This window comes from Podarcis liolepis (assembly GCF_965112155.1).
Source record: "Podarcis liolepis genome assembly, chromosome: 8".
In the NCBI taxonomy this organism is placed as follows: domain Eukaryota; kingdom Metazoa; phylum Chordata; class Lepidosauria; order Squamata; family Lacertidae; genus Podarcis; species Podarcis liolepis.
The window spans coordinates 24,611,119-24,627,937 of record NC_139560.1 but is presented as its reverse complement, the minus strand read 5'-3'; the positions used below and the strand labels follow the sequence as shown (position 1 = coordinate 24,627,937).

The window sequence follows — 16,819 nt, the reverse complement described above, 5'->3', positions numbered from 1 at the left end:
TACCCTTTTGTTACTTGGAGATGGAAAACCCTTCAACGGGCAAAAATGGAGAAAGCAAGGCCAAGGCTGTTATTTTTTTAATTGGGAAGGTGGACATTAGCCTATATGTCCATTATAATGGCTGTATCATTTTTTGTTCCTTTGACTTGCTAAGTGAGAGGTACAAACTTGATGCATAAGTTCAATCAGCTTCTGGTATTCTCATTTGCATTCCTTGTGTTTTGCATAAACCATAAATGTGCTCTGCAGATTTATGGATTCTGTATAATGAAATGAAATCCATAATCAAGTGCAGCATGTCCTCCACCATTGATAGATATAGCAGATAGCAACATTTCCAGGAAACGAAATGAAACGGTACTGCATTTCAATATTTCTGAGTTCATTCCCTTTTCCTAATAACAGCACCTGTCAAGTAGCAGAGGCAGTCTGACATAATCATTGAGGATAGAAGCAAAGGACAGGTATCTTGAAAATAGACAGAATGGCAGAAGTATAGGCCCCCAATTTATTTCTGCTGGAAAGTTATTCAGCTTTTTAATTTCAAAGAGAGTTGAAGGCGATTTGAAAGCAGCTTCCCTTCTCATTGTGAAAACCGCATCGTTTCCCCAACAGGTTTTGCAGGGTTGGATTTTTAAAACTACCTTCCAACTATGTTAACCAGAGGCAAAAGTGGTATGATTGTTTACACCACAAGCAATGACCCGCTCTTTCAAATCACCCAGCGTTCTGTAAAATATTATCTGTATCTAGACATAATTGGAGCTGCTAAATGTTGCCTGTAGTTCTTCAAACACATCATCTACCACAATCCCCCAAAGCATCCTAAAATAAAACCTTTTATTTATTTTTTCTAGAACATATGTTCTTAATTTTTTTAATACCTTTTTCTTGGAATGGATCATCTGGAGCCGGAACACTCAACTTTATAAATGGAGCAAGATAATATTTTCAAACAAAATGGAATGGAATTTTACTTCTATCCTGAAACACTGCAAAGACAATGCAGAGTAAATAATTTTGCCATGGCCTTGATCAGCCCCATTCTGCTTTGCATCTAGACCATTCTCTTGCCTTCCATTTTGTTTGAATTTTTGGTGGTTATCTCCCATTTCTTATTATGACTTTGCATTCCGTGTATATCTGAATTATCACTGAGTTTGCCTTTAGCTTACGTCAGCTGTCACCCATGGTTTGAAGGCCTGTGGGCAGATTTGAATGCTTTAGCAAATGCCATGGCTTTAATCTTTCCCGCACCCAATGGATCAGCACACTTCCCTGAGAGACAGAAAGAGAGAAAACATGCGTGCACACACTTCACTTTTACAAGCAATCTGGATAAAAATCTGTTCAAATAAGAATTAGTCTGAGCCTTGAAAAGCACGTAGAACTGAAAGAGGAAGTCACTCTTCCAACTTCCTCCTTCATCTCTATGTACTTTCCCAGTGCTGTTTTTCTTGAAAGAGAGGTGCTGGAACTCACCAAGAACATCTCCCTTGTTTCTCTTATAATGGCAATGGTGCTGGAACTGAGTTCCAGTGAGTTCCAGCTGGGGAAGAAAGCCCTGTACTTTTCAAAGGAGAAAAACGTAACCTCCCACACAATCTCATTAGGTCACAGGTGAGACCTCAAGGGTACCACCAGGTGATGGTGATTCCTGGCCTAAGTCCGAGGATGACATTTTAGTTTCCAACAACAGAACTACTGAATCTTCTTTTTATTTTAAATCCTGGTGCAACTCTCATTATCTCACAGTGAAAATGCTACATTTTCAAGGCATTAATGATGAGATAGTCTATGGATGCATTTAATGTCTTTTTAATACGGTAGTGTTGGAAAGTATTGATCAGTAGCTAGAGGACTGTGTTCAGCTTGGACAGTCAAAAATTAAACAAGCTTTGGAAACCCTTGCCAGAATGCATGACTCCTCAGACCTAGAAGATGACAAGTGCTCTGGCTAGCTTCTTTTTAATAGTCTCTGCCAACAAATATTTCCAACTTTGGTTGTCCAACAAGTTCCATGACTGAGATGTTCTTTGTAGGAAGTTCTAAGTATTTTTTATTCAATATATTTTTTTTCTTTGCCCCATCCTTTTCTTTTAGGGTAGACAACAAGCATTTTCCTTTCTGTTTATACACAATATTTCAGATCTTTGAAGACTTGTTGGCGTTTTCTTCCGTCCTACCACTGTTATCTTTTCTCCAGTATAAACGATTGCTTTTATTTACTTACACAATTTAAATCCCAAACTCAAAAGTTATGATTGCTCTTCTACAATATACTTTTGGACCCAAAAATTTGTCCAGCTAGAGGAAAATAATATTATTTCTGAGTTTTGGCTATGCTTCTGCTAAATGCACTCTGGAATAGGATTATGTTTCTTTGTAACCATATTGCATTGCTGACCCAGTACCATTTGCGGGTAAAGTATAAGCCTCAACTCATTTTCTCAGCAATGCTATTTTTAAGCCACTTACCCCATCCCCTCTTATACTTGCTTGTATGAATTTTCGTTCCTCCCAATCCCACCCAATATTTCTCCGCTGTCAGCAAATTTCACAAGGCCTGCATATTGAAAATTTGTTTTGAATTAGTAAAAGTTCTGCCAGGCCGGGGAAAGATTCACACGTGCCCTTCAGGGGGGGGGAAGGGCAAGGAGCAGCTATTCTGTTTGAAGTGCATGTCTGTCTTACTTTTATTAAAGATTCATTTTAAATTTGCCATTGCTTATGAGCCAACAAATGAAGCCCACTCTGTGTTAGTAGCCCTTTAAAGCCTTGTAAAAACCAAACCACTGGATCCTATTAATCTTTGGCAGGCAGCAGAGCACTGCTTTGTGGTTTCCTGTACATAGAGAGTGTTTTATGTTTGGCCATCTCTACTTTCTTCTGCTGTATTCTTTTTTTGGAAAGGGGGGAAAAACTTTTACCACATTGCATTTGCTTAAACCAAGATGAAATTGCCCCCCGCCCCCACCCACTCTGCATTTACTCTCAAAAACACAGAAGCATTTGAAACAAAGTATGACCAATTAATTTTTTTATACTCATCATGGTATATAAGGTTACGGTGATTTTACAACTGGGAAAAGAAGGGTGCTACTAAAATTGAACTAAATAATAGGGAGTTAAATTATGCAGCTCTTTAACTATATTCCAGGATTTTTGCCTTACTTCCTTAGAAGAGAGTGTACAAGTTCTGTTTAAAATGCAATGTATAGACAGTGAAGGCATGCTCTATTCATTTATTTAAAATATTAAAAGGGCCCAAGGACATGATGATGTTGAAATTTCATGGTTTTAATTTATGTAGCACTAATAGGCTCATTTGCACTTCGAGACCCCCAAGCACCCCCAAGAAATGAGACACAGTGACACAGGATTTTAGTTTACATTACTGGGCAAAATTTAGGCCACAACTTCATTGAATACAAAATGTGAGTGGTATTGGCTTAGGCATTGGAATCACCAGACTATATTGGATTCCCAACCGCTTTCATGGTGAATCTGATAACAAGAGTGAAAGACCGCCAGCAGGAGAGAGCACCACCCTTGCGGGCGGGCTTGAGCTCCCCTCGGTGCCCCCGTGGGGTCCTGGTATGGCCCACCGCTAGGACAAGACCCAGGCCAACCCCTGATTCCTTTAATTCAGCGGTTCTCAACCTGTGGGTCCCCAGATGTTGTTGGACTACAACTCCCATCTTCCCTGACCACTGGTTATGCTGGCTAGGAATGCTGGGAGTTGTAGTCCAACAACATCTGGGGACCCACAGGTTGAGAAACACTGTGTTTAACGGAATACCCTTGAGCTTGGAGGGGTAGGTGATGGCTGCCACCTCCCCTCCCCACCATTGCTGATCCAATGCCTAACCGCCAAACCTTACAAAGTTGTGACGATTGCTACGGTGGTAGGCGAAAACCAAATGGTCCTGCCAATTCGCTAGATGGAAAAATTCCTACCAGGCCCCCATTACAAAACAGGCGACCAATGAAGACCATAGCAAGGCCAGGCAAACCTAAATAAAGGGAAGGCGGGCGGGGGATCCACTGCGCGAAGGCAAAGAGGACCGGCAAATGACGCACAGGGTTATATATTGTTCCCCAGCCGCCCCCCAAGCCAAGTGATTGGCTTTAGGCCCAAGCAACTGGGGAACGACCAACCGGAGTGGAGGAGGGCATGGCCCTGCCCACCCCAGCAGGTGGGGGGTGCTCTAAGGCCCGAGTGCAACACGATCCCTCTTTGATGAGGAATCAATTTCACACATTATACAGATGGCCAGTTCAGAGGTAGCACTAAATGATATCTTCGTATTACATGAATAAACTGCAGTAAGCCTCATATTTGTACACCTCCGAGTCCTTCTCAGGCGTGCAGAAGAGAAAGTGATCCAAATTTGTTGCTTTCCGCTTTAAACTAACCAGAGTTCCCCATTATATCCGAACATTACATCCACAGAGCACTTTGGTAAATTTAGACCAAGGCTACTTCATTTAAACCAAGCCAGAATCAAACCATGCTTTATAAACCTGGCTTGATCACTAACCATGGTTCATAAACTAACTGGAGTTTCCCAACTTCCCACATAATCTAGCTGGCTTGAAATCAGAAGCAGATGCTTTTCTTTTTTTTGTCTGGCTCATGCCAGAGGGAACTGGAAACCCAAGGCTTGCCATGGTTTGTGCCCATAATGCTAAACCATAGTTTAGCATCACATCTGAACTGGCTCCGTATATATTATCTGAGTTTGCCGCAAGGAGTACATTCAACAGGGAGGTGTAAGATACACATGCTTTCCAACAGATTCATACTTTAGGTGTACGCTTCAGTGGGTATATATGCATGGCTGCTTCTAGTTTCCCATGAATAAATGAAAGTAATTCCAAAAGATAGCAGGTTCTGACTCCAAATAATAGTATTTCAGGCTGTTAAGGGGACAATGGTTCCTCCTGACGCTTTGCACCTTCTTATGTTGAAAATGCTTCTAAGTAGACAAAGAAAAAAGACCCTGTGTCTAGATCTACATCTTTTTACTTTATGTTTCCGGGCACAATTCAAAGTGTTGGTGCTGACCTTTAAAGCCCTAAATGCCCTGGGCCCAGCCCAGACACTGTGGTCCAGCTCCGAGGGCCTTCTGGTGGTTCCCTCCCTGCAAGAAGCAAAGTCACAGGGAACCAGACAGAGGGCCTTCTCGGTAGTGGCGCCTGCCCTGTGGAACGCCCTCCCAACAGATGTCAAAGAATCCTGTTTAGGGAAGTTTTTAATGTTTGATCTTTTACTGTGTTTTTAATATCCTGTTGGAAGCCGCCCAGAGTGGCTAGGGAAACCCGGCCAGATGGGTGGGGTATAAATAATAAGTTAGTAGTAGTAGTAGTAGTAGTAGTGTTTTATTATATTCCATGCTGTTTGGTCTGTGGCTGTTTGTTTCTTTATACTGATTTTATTGTTTATGGCTTTTAACTTTGCAAGTTGCTCTAAGTACCATCATAGGGATTGAAGTGCAGAGTATTAAATATTAAAATAAAATGAATGAAAAAATAAAGTACATAATTGCTGCATTCATGTATGCATTGCTGCATGTGGAATAAGCATACATAGCAATTAATTGCAATTGAGTTCTTCTAAGGCTTCCTTCCCTTAAGCAACATCTGTCGTTCTGAGCGTGAGTGGCAAACATTTGGCATCAACCTCTGTGGTTTTTATCCCTGCTCATCCATGAATAAACTCACTTTGTGACCCTCAGGCAAATTGCTGACTCTCAGCTTTAATTCGTGGCGTGCAAAAATAATTGGCTGCTTTTATATTCCACAGTGTTCTAAGGAGGCTGAGTGATCTAGATTGTAGAACACTTTGTACTTTAGAAGGCTAATATTCAGTCTTTAATAATGCTTTTCTATAGTGCTTTCATAAGAACATAACCCCACAATGTTGTAAACGATCCATATGGGGGCGTTTGACGCTTTTCTCCATCTCATCGATCACTCTGGTTGCCCTTCTCTGAACCTTAGCTCTACAGTATCCTTTTTTTGAAGTGAGTTAACCAGAACTGTACACAGGATTCTAAGTGTGTTCTTACCATAGATCTGTAGAACTGCAAGTGAAAATTCACTCCCTTATTTTTGGATAGGAAAGGTATGCGCTGCAAAATAGGTCAGTGACTCAGCCTAATGGTTTTTCAGTAGAATAAAAGGCTTTTCGGGACAAATCAGCAGGAAATTTGCTGGGGCAAAATGAGTTTCCATTGCAAGGGCTCGGCATCTGCCTGTGTGTGTCCAAGACATTTGGCTAGCATGCTGGTTTTAGCTGCTCATCTTCCCAAGCACGCGTAGGTGGTGTCTCTGGCTTCCATTTGCCTGTTGTGGGCGAGCTGGTGACCTCCTTGGTTAGGAAAACTTTGTTTGCTTGGTTTATACGGAACTACTACGAAGTAACAACGTGCTTTGGGGGCTTAGCTGCAAGCACTGGTAGGTGGAACAATAGTGACTCCAGCAGCAAAGGTTTAAAAATGTTTGCAGCACAGTGAGAAGCCTAGGTTGCTGTGATTTTAATATAACAGTTGTAATTTTGTTCTAATACATTGGCTCGGGAGCAACTTAAGCTTAGCATTCCTGCATTTTTTTGGTTATGGCCTACATCTGGACTTCCTTGGGGAAAAGGTAAAGAGATATGGATTTGGACTCTCTGAACTCTGCATTTTCTGGTTTTGTAACATTTATAAGATCCATCTACTTTAGCCTTTGCCTTTGAGAGCTTGGCTTAAACAGAGCAATCCTATGTGTGTCTTTGTCTACTCAAAAGTAAGCCTCACTTAGTTCAATGGGATTTACATGGAAGCAAGTGTGTATAGGATTAGAGCCAAAATCTAGGGTTGTGCAAGATTGGTTTGGACTCTGATTGGGTGCTTCAGAAAACAGATTGCCTCAGTCGGACTCCGTTCAAGCCTGCTTCATGTTGAACCCCCAACCCCATTCACTGCAGGGAAATTTTCTAAAAAACATAGCTCTAACTTTTTTCTTTCATGGAAGTGGGTAAAATTTGCAGGCAAATTTTCTAGGGTGGATGAAGCCTGCCAAATTGTAGGCAAAATAAGTCCAGAGGATTTTGTGCTGGGCACCTTGTTTGGGGAGGAATAGCTAAAAGGGATTTGTTTTCCAGGTAAAATCTTCCATATAGATGACAAGCCGCCCTGTTATAATGGAGCTCTCCCCAGTCTTGTGCTTGTTGTTCCTTCCCCCATCACCCACTCCCTAGTATGTTTAGAGACGTGACTTTTGCTTTAATGAGATGCTTGTCTGCAGCATTTTTTGACATCAGGACAGCTGAGGTGCAGCGAAGTATTTCAGGAGTCCCTGCTTTGAGTTGCACTGCTTCATAGAGATTCCCCTTCATCTCTCAGAGGCCAAAAAATCCCTCTGAGGCATAGTGCTTCACTTGGAAATTCTCCAGATATCACATCCATACTACCATCTGTTAAGTCTTTTAAAGCATTTAAAGCAGCCGTGCAAATAAGTCTATACAGGTGGAATAAATCCACATAAATTTTTAGAAGCCTCCCCGTTGACATCTTCAAAAAAGGACTTACTACAGCATTTTTCCCCTGTTGAGGAAGCCTTGCCTTCACAATGCATTTGCCAAACATGCCTGTCAATGATTTGAACACCAGGGCATTGTACCCCTAGGGAAGGGGCACATCGAAAGAGTCATGCTCCATGACATCCATGGGCTACCAAGGGGTAAAAAAATAATAATCCACTAATAGAAACTCGAGGACTCTTCCAGCCTGCAGTCAATTCGGACTCTCCATAGGTGACTCAGCTTTATGGTATCAAAATGCTCACCTGTTCTGGTTTTTTGCTACAACAAGTTAGTGTAATTGTTGTTGTTGCTGTTGTTGTTGCTGTTGTTTATTCCCTGCCCATCTGGCTGGGTTTCTCCAGTCACTCTGAGCAGCTCCCAACAAAAGATAAAAAATACATTAAAACATCAATCATTAAAAACTTCCCTAAACAGGGCTGCATTCAGATTTCTTCTAAACGTCAGATAGTTGTTTTTTTCTTTGACATCTGGTGGGAGGGTGTTCCACAGGGCGGGCGCCACTACCAAGAAGGCCCTCTGCCTGGTTCTCTATAACTTCGCTTCTCGCAGTGAGGGAACTTCCAGAAGGAGACACTGCTTCAGGTATATTGGGCCGAGGCCATTTAGGGCTTTAACGGTCAGGACCAACACTTTGAACTGTGCTTGGAAACGTTTGGACAGACTACAAAAAAATAAAATAAATCAACTTCTTAATCATCACGTAGCATGTTTCAGTGAAGAGTGTGTGGTAAAGAAAATCTGTTACAAATTCAACAAATCTTCTTTCTCTGCCTCTGCTTCCTCACGCAGGCTTACCTGATCAGCTGTGTATGGAACTGTTATCGATACATTAACAACAGAAACAACTCAGATGTCCTGGTCTACATTACTACTAATGACACAGCGGTAAGGATGTCAAAATTAAATGGGGCTCTGACAGCCTTTGGGTGTGGAATGTAGGCATGAAACCACTTTCTTGTCTAGCCCGTTGTTGTTGCTGTTGACTTCTGTTTCCAGTTACTTTGGGGGAGCCCCCATTTCTGATGCACTCTGGATGATGGTAGCACCTAGTACAGGTACTGTAATATCCTCCAGACCAAATGCCCCATCAGTGCATTGCTGTGGAGAAAGCAATGTCTTGCTTAGCCACATTGTAAACTACTGCTTTCCAGAGCTGATTCACACAAACAGGATAGGCAAGCGTGGTTCCCTCTCGTGCAAATTGCAGCTGAGTAATGAAGGGCTGTCAACCAAATCAGTCTTTCTGCAAAAGAGATTACAGTAATTCGTCAACTGTGGTTAAATGGAGCCTTCTCTCATGGCTCAGAGGCAATATGCTTACTTCGGAACACCATTTGCTGGGGCGTGTGAGGGTTCATCAGGTTCAGTCACACTAGGAAGCAATGATTAAATTAACCCTGGAGGTGTTGAATTGCAGCATGATAAAAAGGGAGAGGGCAGCGTAAGAAGCAAATGCACAGGCACAAAACTGATGCATAACTCCACCTGGTAAAACCATAGTACACCCAAGGGATGTTCAGTTTGCAGCCTTTTACAACCACCAGGCACATACCTGTGTCTGTGCTATCCATGTTATTTTGTGGAAAACAAGACAACTTTCAAACAGTTCTTGACTCTCTGCCTGCTCCTCCTCCTCCTGCTCCAAGTCCTCTTCCTTCCTTAAACATTCTGTGGTCCCTGGAATCTAGGAAGCCCTGGGGGAAGAGAATGTGTGCCAGTGACAAGTCCCTACCCCAAACATTGATGCATCCTATTCCGGAACATTTTAATGTCATTTCAGCAATAGAGCTGCTTTGTTATGACTAGGACCTCTGATGGTCCACACCAATGTGTTGGAAGAATCTAAGGTTCTTCTCCACAAACTCTGCTGCAGATGAGGAGCTACCAGCCATTTTCTTGGATATATTATCTTAATGAATCCCAGATGATCTCGCTACAGCACAGTATATATTTTATGAAACTGTATCTGCTAAACGTGTGCTGTTTGCCTAAAGAGGGAGCCCTTTTATTTTCCTAAAAATAATAGAGGACTTCTGTAATTGGGCAGCCATATACCCGTGCACATGGAAAATGTACAAATGTGCGCTTAAGAATGTTTTGGCAGCGCAGCGAATTTGAGGTTATAAATTATCTCAGGGCAGTCCAGCTTCCATCTGTAATCACTCCAGGGTGGTTTCTAATGGAAATGCTCATAGATAAACATTTAGGTTGCTTCCTGCCCAGGCGAAGAGGGAGGCACTCTGGAGTCTACTTCTTGACAGATGATAATGCATTAAGGAAAGCTTAAACAAGCGGCACATGGCCTGTGTGCTTCAGACAGAATCTCCAAACCATGTTCGGGTTTGTAAAAACCAGAGCAGCGTGCTTGTACAGTATTCTAAGAACAACAATGTTAATGCAAGACATGGTTCTCCCCAAGTGGCAGAACAAAGAATACAAGGTATGGAGTCCTTCTCAGAGTAGTGGCATGTTCACGGGTCCACTGTGGGGGCTAGTGCCTGCCACCGCCAATGATCACAAGCAGTTCTGGGGGCAGAACTTGACATGGGACCCTGCACTTGCTTCTGAAGTTTTTGTTATTTTTCTACTGGGATGATTTTATTCGCACTTATTAATCACTTTTATTTGCAAGACATAACCCAAATTATTATGTACAAAATAGTACAAAGTTTGAAGCTGGTAAAAAACTGAAATAGAATAAAAACCTAAAAACACATTTGTACATCTAAACGACAGGTGTAACGCATGCTACCCACTGAAAGAGCCCATAGATATATAGAACCCTCCAAAGCAGCCTTTCTCAACCTGTGGGTCCCCAGATGTTGTTGAACTACAACTCCCATCACCCTTAGCAAGCAAGGCCAGAGCTCAGGGATGATGGGAGTTGTAGTCCAACAACATCTGGGGACCCACAGGTTGAGAACTGCTGCTCCAAAGTAAGGGCCAGAGCCCTAGGTAAAGAAAGAAAGAAATGTTTGCCTGGTGCCTAAAAGTAGATAGCGATGTTGCCAGCCACACCTCCCTGAGGAGAGCATTCCTTAAGCAAGGAGCCACCACTGAAAAGGCCGGTTCTCATGTTGCCATTCACCACACCTCCCTTGGAAGGGGCACATGAAGAAGGCTTTGGATGCTGAAAGCAGGATCCAGATTGGTTCACATGGAGAGAGGTGGTCTCATTGGGGTCCTGAGCCACACAAGGCTTTATAGGTCAAAACCAGCACTTTAAAATGGGTTCGTGATTAATGGAATGGTTTCATTGAAATGTATTTCTAATGTTTTGCCTTTTGGGGTTTTAACCTTTTTTTGTAAGCTACTAAGAGGCTGTTTTGTAATAACTCACTAATATGTCAAATAATAAAAATGGCAAATGGAAGGGGCATGCTTGCCTTTTTCCATACTCGCCCCCCCCCATTCCACTTGCATTTGATTTGACTGAACAGGCAGAGCCTCATAGCTCCCTATGCATGATGCAGCAGCCCCATCAATCTGCACTAATCTGTTGGTGTCCCTGGGTGGTCTTTTAATATGTTTGCGTAGCCACAGATACATCACCACAATAGGGCTTGGGAGGGAGGGAACCTAAAGTGAAGCAGGTGGTCAGTTTAATGACCTGGCCTCTCATGTTTCTCCTAAGCTCTTGACTATTTGCTCCATTACAATGCTTGGCTGAAGGAAACAAAGGTTTGCTGCTGCTGCTAGCTCTTCACAGCTGTGCTGGTGTGGAAGGAATGTCTCCTGAGACAAAACAACAAGAGGACTGAGAAGCAAATGTCTGATTTATTTATTTTTTTAAAGTGCAGTTTTGTTTAAACCCAATATGTCTGCAACATGTTGCGTGTGTGCTGTTCTCTCCTTGTGGAATTTAAAGTTTGAAGTTGCTAATCTTTAGAGGTGTTCAGCACAAGTCCAGCCTTAGTAGTACTTATTCTGGAATTACTCCATCAGCCACCTTGAACGAAGGTGTGGCAGAAGGAAAAACACTTAACACTTGGGGATGTTCCAGCCTGATGCTGTAGATCAGATTTTGGTTCCGTGTCAGAAATGTTTACAGTGCATCAGCTCAAATCCACAACTGCACTTGGCCTCTGACGCCTCTTCCTTATACTTCTGTTTTCATTATCTTGCTCTTTTCCTTGCCTCCTCGCCTCCCTAGCTATGAAGAGCGAGGATTCAGCAGCAGACTCTGGTCCGTACTGGGTGCCATTTCCAGACCATTTGTGTACTACCTGGGTTCTAGCCAACAACAGATGGCAGCTTACACAACCAATATTTCCATTTCCCTGCCCCCTGCAGCCCTCAGAAAGCTTGGAGCAACCTACTGAACGTAGTTGGATATGTTTTACAGGACTGCTGAGCGGGAGGGTTAAAAACTGCCTGACGTTGGCAACCTTGTGTGAGTAGTGTAAGATTGGTTACCCGATTCCCTGTCCAGCCAAATTATAGGGTTTGCTAGGGAGAAAAACTGGGGCAGTACCATGTACCAGTCCCTCAGCCCCTTGCCAAGGAACAAAAATGGGATACAAATGTAGTTATTTATATTACGTTTATATACCACCTTTTTTCTTCCGAGGAGCTCAAGGTGGTATACATGGTTCTCCTCCTCCCCATTTCAAACTCACAACAACCCCGTGGTGTAGGTGATATAAGAACTTCAAACATTAAAAACTTCCCTAAACAGGGCTGCCTTCAGATGTCTTCTAAACGTTAGATACTTGTTTATTTCTTTGACATCTGATGGGAGGGCATTCCACAGGGCGGGCGCCACTACCGAGAAGGCCCTTTGCTGGGTTCCCTGTAATCTCACTTCTCGCAATGAGGGAACCGCCAGAAGGCCCTCGGCGCAGGATCTCAGTGTCCGGGCAGAACGATGGGGGTGGAGATGCTCCTTCAGGTATATAGGACCGAGACCGTTGAGGGCTTTAAAGATCAGCACCAGCACTTTGAATTTTGCTCGGAAACCTACTGAGGCTGAGAGGCAGAAAACTTGGTAATGGATTCACATGAGTCTTTGTGGATTTTTACATTTTCAAAACTGATTCTTTCCTTTTTGCTGCTCCCCAGGTGTTGCTGCCACCCTATGATGATCCTGCAAATGGCGCTGCCAAAGACCCCCCACCACCTTATGTTTCTGCATGAGGAGCCGTGTGTGCGAGCGAGTGTGTGTGCGTGAAATGTCCCTAAAGAACAAACAGCTTTACTTTTCACGACACCTGAGCAATAGATTCTTTCATTTTTCAGGACAGGTGTATTATCTCCCAGGTTGTCTTTATTGCTATTTTGCTGTAGATTATTCAAAAGAAAAACCTATTTGCCTAAAGCAGCATTGAACTGGCTTGAGAACCATTTTGATTAGCTAAAGTGATAATTGTTGCAATGTAGGTTTGTTTTGGGGGGGGTTTCACATCTGCTGCTGCAAATCTAGAAAATCTCTAGGGGTGTAAACTGTAGTGTGGAATTTTGTTTCTCTTGTCTTCTTAATTTCTGGATCATGCCTCAGGTTGTGACATTGTCCTTTAATCCACAATCATAAAACAAAACAGAAGGTACCCTGAACAGTTGAGCTTATATTTATTTCATCAGGAATATTTGAGACCTTTTTAAACACATTTCTCAGCTGTGGTAGCAAAAGCTTGTGTCCTCAAAGCTCAAAATTTAACAAAGTGGATAGCTACCCTGTGGTTTGAAGAAACAAATTTTCATCGTTCTACAGCAGAGCTGTGGTTGAGAACACAATTTTTTTAAATAAAGGTCTAGCTCAGCTATTAATAAAAAGAAAAAGGTCACTTTGAATTGTGCTCTGAGCGCCAAGGTGCTTTCTGACTGGCTAATCGCTCAGAAATGCAGAGGGCAAATATGTGTATTGGAGGAGCTCTGGGCATCAAGATTAGATTGAACTTTTTACTACAGAAATTTTGGCTCTTGCAAGCCCTTTGACCTACCACCCCCCTGCCCTAGAATTGGCCAGTTCAGCTGTAATTGGCCAGTTCAGCCACTGGCCCTTTTTTCCCCCCTTTCTCTTGCCAGCAGTCTTAATGTGGTTCTCCAGACCAAAGCTCCCTTTTTTCAAGTCAACTCCAAATCTGGATCCCTAAGTGGGCTGGTCTGGGGACCTTGAAGTTGCACAGATGTGGCTTTTTGAAGGCATTGCAAATACTGCCCGCATCCCTGTTGATGCTGCAACTATTTTCTGTAGTGGGAAGTCTAATGTTAACATCAGTTCCCTACCCACTCTAGGCCTGTTCACTCAGGATGCTTGTAAGGAGTACCTCTCTCTCTCTCTCTCTCTCTCTCTCTCTCTCTCTCTCTCTCTCTCTCTAGATACACATTAAAATAGGGGTCTGTATGTATGTGTAAAAGAGAGAGATGAAAAACACACGTTTCTGACACTTGACATGGATTGGCAAATACATTTCCTACTGATTTAATCTGTGACCCTAAGATTAATCATAGGAAGCAGAGCTGGAGAACATGATAGAGTTGCAAGGTACCACATCATGCATTGTATCAAGATGGTGAACCCAGTCACATCTATGGCAAATTAATGTGCGAGTGAAAAAAAGGGGGCATAGTCTCTAATCCAGATTAGATTTATTATGGAAATTCTGTGTTTCAGCCTTTGGCCAAGCAATTCCTTCTCTTCTTATGATAGTTCTGATAATTTATTTTGCCTGTTGATGTCATCCCATCCGACAATTGCAAACAATGGGAAGAAACCACTTTGAAATTCCTTTCATGTCAGTGGAAGACAAGCAAGTGCATAAACCTCCCATTGAAAGCGGTGGTGATTTTGAAATGCTAAACTTTGTATGGATTGTGTGCAGTTTGATTTAAGGTTATGCCATACGTTCTTTGGAGTCGTTGGGTCTGGTAAACAATTAATACCTCTTTGAGTATCCAAAATGTGAATCTTTTTCCCATGGGAGTCCGCTTGTAAATATAGCACTTTGGGGACCATATGCTAAGGAACACACCAGTTGGGATAAATTATTTCTCCCAGTTGTATCTTTGGGCACAACACTCTGTGCCCATCAAATATATGTATATCTAGCTATCTGCTTAAGTGTGAGAATATTTGGTCCTCTTGTTTGCATTTACAAACATTCTAGTGCGATTCATTTATTAGTGCCCTGTTAAGTATTACTGTGAATTATTAGCATTTCTACAAGTGCTTTAGGTTCAAAGCACTGCACGCTCGTTATCTTCTAACCTTACAACAGCCCTGTAAGGTAGATCAGTATTATTACCTTCATGCTGCAGATGTGGGGCTGAGGCTAAGAGTGGCTTGCCTAATGGCCAGCTTGTTTGTTCATAGCAGAGTCAAAGCTCACATCAGGGACTTCCTGGCTTGTATCCTAAGTCACTGGGAACCAAACTACAAAATAATGCTAGTTGCATTTTTTTAAACAAGCATGCTTAACCTGGCCAATCTTACCTTTAAGAGAAGCCTCAAAGAGTGCAACTTAGCATGCTCCAGTCCAGAACTGTGCCACTTTTTTTGCTGAAAATTGTTTCTCTCCTTGTGACTTTTTGCCCTCCAAAGTTCTGTAGTGCTTATTCCAAACAACACCTTTGGAATGCAAATAATGGATGTGTGTGACCTGGGTGGGGAGCAGTTTCCAACAGGAAGCCTGCACTGGGTCCCTATTGAGGAACGCATTCCAGGTCAGGGCCTTCAGCTGCTTTTTGTCCAAAAAGAAAGCAGCCGTGTTGAGCAAGCATCACTAGTGTCATGTGTAGTTCAACCGGAACCACTGCACTGTTGGGTTGTGTGCAGAGTGCAGTCAGCTCAACAGCAGATTGTGTCATCGAACCCAGTGGTTGTAGAAGGAATTAGGCCAGGAAGTTCAGTAAGGTCAGCAACAGTATGTTTTACTAGCAGGTAGTAGAAGAACAGTTCTTTAGCATTCTTTTCTAGGGTGTGTGTGCTAGATTCTACATAGCTCGTTGCTGAACAGGTGTTCCAACCCACATTGGGGGTGCCTGGCTCGTGTGTGTGACGTCATGTGCATCACACACATGACATCACACAGCATGACACGGTGAACACATGACATCACATGGTGCAATGGGGCCCGTCACAGCCTCTGAAAGGCCCTGCAAATTGGCAAAGTGATCAAATGGAGAATAAAGTAAAAAGCACTGAAAGTTACCGGTATGTGACATCTCTCTTCCGCCCCAGATGGCTGAAAGGAAATCCTGAGGCCAGGGCACCACTGTGAGTGCCTAAACACCCTGTGCAAACCATTGATGACTTTATGCTCACCTACCAACTGGGCAATAATATGTTCCAATTTAGTTTATAAACTTATAAGTGCATTGATATGTAACCCTCCTCATTGAGTTAAGTAGGTAGGCATGGAGTTTTTGTTTGCTTTGCAAGGCATCAATCTTTGTAGACAGGTTAAATTTTAGGATTTTATTTAGCTTTGGCTTACCTGGACCAATACCATACTAGGCATTTGTTTGGTTGAGCTATTTCATTTTATTTTATTTTAATATTAAGGAACATATGAAAATAAGTGCTTGTGCATATTTCTCATTCAAATCTTCTGTGTAAACAAATCAGTCTCTAATAAAAAGGGATATTTCCTCATGTCTGTGTATGCCTTTTCTTTGTACAACTAACAAGACATCCCCCCCCCAAAAAAAACTGATTCTAATTTTATATTTATTATTTGCATGCAAATCGTAGCCTCGTCTGCTGTTTTTACTCTGGGCGCTTCCTATCTGTTGCAAAAGAGAAGAAGAAAACTAACTCAGCTCATACTTCAGCATGGAAGTTAGAGTTGAGGGTACTTCCAAGTTGTCTTTTATCATCACCTGCCTTACTCTAACAGTGAAGAGAGAGAAGAGCCTTGGCTGATGATATGAGTTTCTTAACACAAGTTCAGGGATTGTGACAGATTAATTTGCAGGACACAATAGTCTGCATTGTTGTGGGAGTTAAAAAGGACACTCGCCATGGATCAGCCTACTGACCTCAAAGGTCTGATGCGCAGATTTCTGCATATTCTTTGCTACACACAGCAATAAAAGCTAAGACCTTGCTGCTGCTGCTGTTGCTGTTGTTTGTTTTTAAAAGCACCAACAAAGGTAAGGCATGCAAATTCTTCACTCCTATAATTAACCTGCTGTGCTGTGTGCAGTTTGTGGTTATTTATACTGCCCTTCATCTGAAGATCACAAGGCGCTTCACAACATAAAAAAAGAGAATACAAAATAAAA

The 16,819-nt window shown here is 42.5% G+C and overlaps 1 protein-coding gene across 1 annotated transcript in view; it reads left to right on the top strand.

Annotated features, from left to right (window-relative positions):
* The window catches only part of LAPTM4B (lysosomal protein transmembrane 4 beta), a 52,737-nt gene extending 36,550 nt beyond the window's left edge, over positions 1 to 16,187 (top strand). The window contains exons 6-7 of the mRNA XM_083517453.1: positions 8,384 to 8,479; positions 12,656 to 16,187. Of these exons, the coding sequence (XP_083373579.1) occupies positions 8,384 to 8,479; positions 12,656 to 12,730 (171 nt within the window). The 3' untranslated portion in view covers positions 12,731 to 16,187. The remainder of the gene's footprint in view (positions 1 to 8,383; positions 8,480 to 12,655) is intronic.
* Positions 16,188 to 16,819: the final 632 nt, after the last annotated feature.